Raw genomic sequence first — 8,845 nt, forward strand, 5'->3', positions numbered from 1 at the left:
TCTCTCTCTCTCTCTCTCTCTCTCTCTCTCTCTCTCTCTCTCTCTCTTTGAGTCAGAGTTTTTCTTTGTAGCTCTGGCTGTCCTGGAACTCACTCTAAAGACCTAACTAGTCTTGAACTCTGAGATCCACTTGCCTCTGCCTCCTTGGTGCTAAGTTTAAAGGCCTGTGTCGTTGCCACCCCCACCCAGCTAGTAATAACGTTTATAGTCTGCCTTGCAACTTCCACTTAGCACTTGTTGAGATTTGGTGTAGTACAAAAAATAGCCACAGCAATCCGAAAGACTACTAAAATACTCCTCTATTTTCCAACCACACATCTACACGATGCCAGATTTTCTTTATATATTTTGACCGAAGGAACACAGTGCCAGCAAAAGTAAGCCTCCAGCTGTCTTCTATAAAGCAACATTCAAGGGAGTTGTAAAAATGTGAAACTGGCCAGGCATAGTGACACACGCCTTTAATCACAACACTGGGGAGGCAAAGATAGGCAAGAGCCCCGTGAGTGGAACATAGCAAGTTCCAGGAAAGCCAGGGCTACCTGTAACCCACCTTGGCAACTTAGTAAGTCTAACGCACTTTAAAAGTAACCAAGTTACTTTTAAAAAACTGTTTTTAAAAGAAATATACTGGCAGCCCCATAGGAGGAACAACAATGTGAACCAACCCTCAGATATCCCAGGGACTAAACCATCAACCGAAGTGTAAACATGGAGGGACCCATGGCTCCAGCTGCATATGTAGCAGAGGATGGCCTTGTTGGACATCAATGGGAGGAGAGACCCTTGATCCTGTGAAGGCTCTATGCCCCAGTGTAGGGGAATGCCAGGACAGGAAAGCTAGAGTGGGTGGGTTGGTGAGCAGGGGGAGGGGGAATGGGATAAGTGGTTTTTGGAGGAGAAACCAGGAATGGGGATAACATTTGAAATATAAATAAAGAAAATATCTAAAAACTGTAAAAAAAACAAACAACAAAAAAGAGAGACAATTAGCCAACATTATAACATGACTCCAGTCAGTGCTGAGGCTGAAGTGAGTTTATTTTTTTCCAGTTTGCTTTTATAACATTCTAAGTTCATGCAAAGCCCAAGGTCAAATTCATGCCAAATTCCTTTTTTTTTTTTGAAGGTTCATGCCAAATTCCTATAAGGCTGCCCCAAAAGCTTTCCACATAGAAATACAGATCTGTTTTCAAAAAAATAAACACACACACACTTCAAAACAATAAGAAGATTTGTTAGGGCATATTCATTCTACTCTGCTCTCCCCTTTCTTCTCCTCCCCTCCCCTCCTCCATTTCCTTCTTTCTCCCCTCCTCTGTTCTCCTCTCTCTCCTCCCCTTCATGAGCCTCTCTTTCTTTCTAAAAAAGGAAATATACTGATTTTCATAAAAACATGTTCTTTATTCACACGCAATGAAATTGCAATGGCCTAACAAATTAATAGTTTATAAATCCCCACCTCATTATAATGTAGCAATTTATCAATAACTATAACCCACACAAACAAAAGGGTTTATTTATGTGCATTGGCATTTTGCCTATATGTGTGAGGGTATCAGATCTTAGAGCTACAGACAGTTGTGAGCTGCCCATGTGGGTGCTGGGAATTGAACTCGTGTCCTCTGGAAGAGCAGCCAGTTCAATGCTCTCAACCACTGAACCATCCCTTGAGCCCAACACAACTTTTTTGTTGACCTCAATTTTTTTAATGCCTCTCTCATGTTGCCAAGACTGGTCTTCAACCCCAGCCTGAAGTGGTTTCCCTACCTCAACCTACATGCATGTGCCACTAAGACTAGCTCTGGAAACCTGAGATAAAGTGCTTGAGAACCTCTGGCACAATTGAGGCACAATGTACCGTTGTGAGCTGCCCAGCTAGCTTGTCCGAGGGCTATTACAGTATCAACCTGATCCATAAATCTACTGGACAGGAACCTCACCCTCCACTGGGTGTGTATCATGTTAGCTACCTCAACAACTGGCTTCTGTTATTCCACAGAGCCAGGTAAGGAACGGCCTCTTGCTGGCCTCCAGAGGACAGGTCTCACTGAAAAGCTCCATGATATAATACAGACATCCTTCCCACCAGCCATTCCTCGTTACTTTGATACCTCAGTAGTGTCTGAGCCTTCTGACCAGACTTAAATAGGCGCCTGGCCACACACAGAACACCCACAGTAGCACCCAACCCTCAGGGGTTTTTTTTGTTTGTTTTTAAACCTTCTTCCATGGCCGTTCTGGCATTCCATTTCACTCTGGCGTTTCTCGGGTCTCCCAAGGTCTTTGTCGGGGTACTAAATCCTGCTTCCCAGGCTAGTGCTTCCATAATAACAGACTCCCTAACTCAATGTCATATTCAGCCTTTCCCACACCCTACTAACCTATACGATGCATCTGTCTCTGGCCCCTGCCAGCCCACGGTGCCCACTTCTGCAACTCCTTGAGAGTGCAAGGTGACTTCCCTCTTGTCCAAAAGAACCCTGCAGATCTCTGGTTGGGTTTCATTGCAGTTTCATTCTACTTAATGGTCTGGAAGCAGGGGAGAGAGAGGCAAGTTCCTTTCCTTCTCACCTGGGGACAGTTCCCAGGAACGGTAGCAGCAGGGAGCCATCCATAGCCAGCACTCACGGCAGAGTATCTCCATCCCATGGGCACAGGGCTGGTGCCCCCACAAAATCCACTACAGAGACAAGGTCTGGCTGTGCTTCCAAGCAGAGCAGAGCAAGAATCAAGCATCTAAGTCCTGAAGTCAGTAAGATTTGAATTCGAGTCCAATGACCTGGGGTAAGCAAGCACCTTAACCCTTTTGAAGCCATTTCCTCTACAAAATAGAGATAGATATTAGCTACCTGATGTATTGCAAATAGTTATGACTCTAGACATAGTGCCTGGCACATACCAAGACTATAGGTTCTGCTGCTGCTTTGATTGCTTCGAACTTTTCTAGAGGCCGAAAGGGCTTCTTCAGGGAGCAGACAATGAGGCTCGTCAGCAGAGACAGTCATTTAGCTGATGCGGCACAGCGCTCCACAGGAATGTTGTACAAGAGGCTCTAGGGTGGTTGAGGATATTCACCAAAGATGGCCTTTTGGGTCCAATCTGTCCCCAAACTTGCCTTGATTCTTGAGTTCCTGCCTAACCTTGGTGGGGGAGAGGCACTTAGAAAAGCATATTCACTTTCAGGCCACTAGGGGGCCATTCAGTTGCCGGCAACAGGAATACGCTAATGGTTTCTTAATGGCTCAGGCACCAGGGAGATCAGGCTCAATTATATCTGAAAGCATTTTGAGTTCCAGGGGTAAAAGACACTATGTAAATCTAGATAATAAATAGTGCTTATTGAAGACAGGTTAAAGAATCTGGCACTGTTTCTTTCGGGGAAGAACAGGAAGAGGAATTGAATAAGGGCTTCAAGTACATCATTGTTTAGAATAAAAAAGGAGTGACACGTTGTTTTCCGACTCTGCTGGGAAGCAAGCAAGAAAAAGGCAGTGTAATTTGCAGCAGAAATATGAAGAGGCTCTGTGGAGTGAGTTCCAGAAAGGGAGTCAAAGGGGCTTTAACAAAGATTTAAGATCTTATGTGAGATCTTAAATCGTAATTCACCTTGTGATGGTCCTATGCTCAACCTTACCAGGAAGGTCAGAGAACAACTGAAAAAAGAGAAAACAACATTTGAAGGCAATTCTTAGACTTTAATGCTACAAGCCACTTTCAAGACCTGCTCTGGCTACCCTGGGAACAGTACCCCCTCCTCCACCCCCAAGTATGCGTCCCTCTGTCTCTGTCATACACACACACACACACACACACACACACACGCACACACACACACACACCACCTATCAATCCACAGAAGCCAATAAACACTAAATTCCCCAATCTCCTTGTAATTTCTCAGAAATTAAAAAGGCACAGTTTTCCTTGAAATAGCATTGGGTGGGCCACTGCTAGAGGCACAGCCCCACCTGAGCCTCCAACCAGGACCGGATTGGAAATGTGTGGTTCCAGCAGCCCACTAGTCCACTGCATTCTGGTAGCTGCTTCTGTGCCTAGAGATGGAGAATTTGGGGAAGGGCTTGGATAAAGAAAGCCAAAGTCAAAGGCTTCTAGAAAGAGAGAAGTGGAAAGGGCAGAGGGAGTCCTGTCCACAGGGTTAGAAGCCAGCCAGTCCCTCACAGAGGCCACACCCCACCCCAACTACATCGGGACCACAGTCCTTTCTCCCACTCAGGCTCGTACAGTCAGTTCTCTAATCTACTGAGACACTCAGGCTGCTCACAAAGACGGTTTTGGGAACACAGAAAGATTCAAGAAGGAGGAACCCAGAAATCAATCGCGGTGAATTACAAAAAGGAAATAGAGAGGAAAGAAGCAAAGGAGCAGAGGGTGAAGGTACAGAAAAGGTGGTTCTAAGAGTCTCTGCGTGCAAAGGGGTTGCCGGCATCCAAGGGCCCTAAGAGCAAACAAAAGCTGAAGCCTGGTAGAACAAGCCTCAATGGGAAAAGACAGTTCCCTAAATCCTGGGGCTGAAGAGGATCAAAGAATGAAAACGCTGGGAGATGTCCTCCACCAGTTAGTTCAGTGCAGCCCCTTGGGTGCAATTCAAGGCCAGTCCCGAGAGTCAGAAGACCAGAAAGTAGGACCTGAAACCTGTTGTGGGACTTGAGACTAAGGTGGCAGGCGAGTCTAGGAAACAAACTCAACCTTAGGCTCTGTCTCTGAGGCTCACTGTAGCCTGACTCGAGGGTCCTGAGAGGACCCAATCAGGCAAGATTCGAGTGGTCTCAGAGTCCAGACCAACAGAAGAAAGGAAGCGCGACAGACCGCGGTTTCGACGTGCGAGCGCCAGGTTTCCAGACCCGAACTAGGCTCTTTGGGGTGAAGGGGTCTGGGACACTACCCCCTCCCTACGCGAGAGCACAAGCTCAGTGTTAGCCCTACGTCGGGCGTAGGTGGGCCTGGTTGGTTCTCCCACCTACTATCTCCTAGCCTGGGGCCATGTGAGGCGACGCCTGAGCCGACAGCTTTCCGCGGAGCCTGCCCCTCCCTGCCACCTCCCGGTTCCGCACTCCCTCCGGCAAAGTGCCGTTTCCCCCTTTAAAGAAGCGCCTGTCGCCCCTTTAAGGCCCAGCCTCCCTTAACTCTCTCTTAACTGGGCGTCCCCTACGGGGCCCACGACGCCTCGCCGCAGCCGCCTCCCAGCGCGGCACTTCCGGGCCCCTACATCGCCCTTTTAAGGGGCAGCCCCCCGGCGGCTCGCGGCCCCGCCCCCTGCACCGGCGCGCCCCGCGGGGGAGCCGGGCTAGAGCCGGAGCGCGCGGTCCGCGCGGCCACTGGAGACCAGGCGGCCGGCGGCCGGGCAGGCGGCGGCAGCGGATGGGGACGCGGAGTCGGGCGGCTGTGGCTGTGGCGGCGGCCGGGAAGCAGCTGGCGGGCCGGCGGCGGCGGCGGCGCTGGCGGCGGTGACGGGCCCAGGCCCCGGCGGCGGCAGCGACGCGGTGGCGGGCTGCGGGCGGGCGGCGTGAGGAGCAGCGGCGGAGCGCGGGGCCGCCGGGAAGCCAGGGCGCCGAGACGCCCCCTGCCCAGTCCTCGAAGGCCGCCAGGCCCCCTCCAGCCGGGGCCGTGGAGCACCGGGGCAAAGGCCGGGGCCCCCCCATGAAGGAGCGCGACGCGGCCCCGGCCGAGCGGGGCAAGCCGGCCACCTACACCGGGGACAAGAAGGCGAAGATGGCGGCCAAGACCAACAAGAAGTGGGTCCGGCTAGCCACGGTGTTCGCCTACGTGCTCTCCGTGTCGCTGGCCGCCATCGTCCTGGCCGTCTACTACAGCCTCATCTGGCAGCCGGTGGGCGCCGGGACCTCGGGGGGAGCCGTCGGCCCGCCCCCCAGCGGCTCCAACGCCACCGGCCCGTCTGGGACTTCGGGGGCGGCGGCGGCGGGGCCCAACACCACCGGGTCGTCCCGCCGCGAGGCGCCACGCGACGCACCCCCGCTGCAGGCGGCGAGGCCGGCGCCCCCGGAGCCCGCTGCAGACAGCCTCCTGGCTGGGCCGCTCGAGCGGCCGCGGGGGCCGGACGAGGACGAAGAGGAAGCGGCCGAAGAGCCCCGGAGTCGTTGACTCTCGCCGCGTTGGGGACGGTCGGGAATCCTCGTCCCCTCAAGCCCCCAATCAGGACTTTGCAGCAGGACCGGCTCCGGAGCCCGCCGGAGTGACCCCTACGCGAGCGTACGCCCCCACACACCTCAGCGATCGCCAGCTTGCCCCGGGAGCCCGTAATGCACAACCGGATCTTCAGCCAAGGGACCACGATTCGCCGGGGACTAGGGGTTTGATCTTCCCAGCACAGTGCTGCGCCAGGGCCCTGAGCCATAAGGGGAACTAGGGTGGGGGGGGAGGGGGGAGAGCCTAGCACCCAGCCCTTCTGCGCCGCTAGCTCTGGTGTCTCCTAAACGCAGGGGGTGACTCAGGCGCCCCCTCCCCAAGACTCAGGGGGAAGGTAGGGAGTTGTGTAGGGGCTCTTTTTTTAAAAAAATAAATAAGCTGAGGCTCTCCGAAAGAAGAGAGCACCAAAAGTAGCGGAGCTCAGGTACGTCAACCTAGTTGCAGTGGCCAGACATGCGTTTAATTTATAGATCCCTGTATATAGTTGTTGACATATGCACTAGACGCTATAATCACATAGAACTCTATGTATCTCCCCACAGCCTGGGTAGCTACTGAATGGTGGGGTCCAGCAAGGGCTATTTGCTGGCCTTCAAACTGCACTTAGCCAGAAGGGCACAAACACAGCTTTTTTTTTTCTTTTCCATCACCCACTCTTTCACCTGTTTCCTTCCTGTTTCAGAAAGATAAATATCTGACGTTCTTACACAAGAGTATAATCATTCTTAGACCCCTAACATGACAGTGGAAAAACCTTAGCAATAGAAACTGTTTAGGGAGGGTGGGGGAATGTGCTGATCCCCCTCCCGTTCCCATCCTAGTGCTCCCACCAAAGTGGCTTCCTGTTGTAGCCTGAGTCTCTGGATCCATGCCAGGGGCGATGGAGAGAAAGAGTAAGGCTGCTGTGTTTAGATCAGTCCCTTCCCTCACAAAATTCCTTTACGAAGAGCAAGCCTTTTTACATACAGTGATTGGCAAGTGTTTTCTCTCATTCCTTTTCCAGCTCCTCAACTATCTTATCGGTTCCAGATCTTGTCTTATTTAATTTCTTGCCCTTCTAGATCTTGTCTTACTCATTTTTGCATTTCCTATTTTCTGAGCTTAACACAGCAGCTTGCCGTTAGGAGCAAATCAGTTGCAAAACCAGAGCTTTGATGTGGTTCTGAGTTGCTTTACAGGTTAAGAAAGAACAGAAGGTAGAATTCAAGTTCAGGAGTGTGCTTAGATAGCCAGTGAAGAGACCAGCTATGGGAAGATGGAATTGCAGCTTGTCTTTTCATTCCTTAGAAGCTTCCACCTAAACGCAGCCAACGATTTTCTAGAGGTGTGACACACACACACACACACACACACACACACCTCTGGGGTAGCAGGAATTATTCTTTTGTTTGGATTCCTTTTCCTCCTGCCACTTGCTTTTAGGCAGTTGAGTATGGGTAGTGACAGAGATCAAACCCCTTAGTGTTTCCTTTTTGGGAAATAAGCTATTTAAAAAAGAAACAAAACAGGAACCTTGCACACCTTAGTCCTGAAACTGTCTATCCACTTTTCTGGCCTACCTTGTAGTCAGCTCTGATTCAGGTTTACAGGACAACAGTCTTGATTTAAGCCATGTCCTGTCCTGGGCAAGAAAATAGCAACTAAGCTGGCAGCCTCCCAGCAGGTTGCTAACACCCAAGGTGTCTGGGCTTGGAGAGTTCTTCACAGCTGATGAGGACTTAAGTCATTAGGAGGCCCATGGGGACTTTTTAAATTTTTGATGAGAGACTGGGGGGAAGAAACATAAAATGCCACTTTGTATCTTCAATAATAGCCTGTCATTTATATTTATGGTGTGAATTTCTAGTCCTATATTTTAATAATTTGTAAATTGATCTTATTCCAAGATTCCTCTGGACTCTGGGAGAGTGTCTGGGAGTCCATTCCTCTTCCCCTCCCGACCCTGCTTTATGGACTGTTTAAATCCACTTTGGATCAAAGAGTTCAGCAAGACCACTCGTGGTCCAGCTGGTCTCCTGACTCTATAAGCCTTCACTGGAATTGGGACATTTTCTCCAGCCCTAGCTGTGAACATGACCAGAGACATTATTTATAATTCAGCCATTCAAGATATACCTGTACTTTAAAAGTCCTGTATATTTTTTAAAAGTTTTATTTTTCAGGTGAACAAAAATACATTCTAAGAACTCTGCCTAAGCCTGTTTAAGTGGATCATTTACTGACTTGGTGAAGGAGGCGTAGAGGTGGTCTCAGGTGCACAGGGCGGTGTGATGAAGAGGTTTGTGAGGAAAAGGCGGCTGCCTTGCTCTTCTCAGTGCCTGCTCCTGAACAGATTTATAGGGTGGCTCCCATCTTAGTCAGGGAGGCCACTGGTCGAAAAATGAGGCCAGCTTTTGCCAAAAAAAAAAAAAGTTCTACTCTACAGACCCTCAAGCGAATACTTAGCTAAAGGCCTGGTGGGTGTGAATATTAAGTTCTAGTCACAAACATTTAGCTGTCTGAGGTGAAGACACGGTTGTCTGCTGGCATCATGTTCTCACCTTAAACTGTGGGCCTTCTGCTAACTCAGGAAGTACTGACACTGGAAAGGACAAGGCCCCGAGGCTGCACTGCCTGATCAGAGCCTATCACCCCCAGAGCCAAGCTGCTGAGAGGTGTAGGTTGCTTCAAAGGTAAG

The 8,845-nt window shown here is 50.6% G+C and overlaps 1 protein-coding gene across 1 annotated transcript; it reads left to right on the top strand.

The window, feature by feature from the left end:
* The first annotated feature begins 5,284 nt into the window (after window positions 1–5,284).
* Window positions 5,285–8,364, top strand: Inafm2 (InaF motif containing 2). Its single transcript, XM_031371469.1, has one exon. The coding sequence runs from the start codon at window positions 5,662–5,664 to the stop codon at window positions 6,121–6,123; it is 462 nt and encodes a 153-aa protein (XP_031227329.1). The 5' UTR covers window positions 5,285–5,661; the 3' UTR covers window positions 6,124–8,364.
* Window positions 8,365–8,845: the final 481 nt, after the last annotated feature.

The sequence above is a fragment of the Mastomys coucha genome, unplaced genomic scaffold, assembly GCF_008632895.1.
Source record: "Mastomys coucha isolate ucsf_1 unplaced genomic scaffold, UCSF_Mcou_1 pScaffold15, whole genome shotgun sequence".
Classification (NCBI taxonomy): domain Eukaryota; kingdom Metazoa; phylum Chordata; class Mammalia; order Rodentia; family Muridae; genus Mastomys; species Mastomys coucha.

Bases quoted from the DNA above. Each gene is read 5' to 3' on its own strand.
- Inafm2 (XM_031371469.1), top strand. From the start codon at position 5,662: ATGAAGGAGCGCGACGCGGCCCCGGCCGAGCGGGGCAAGCCGGCCACC.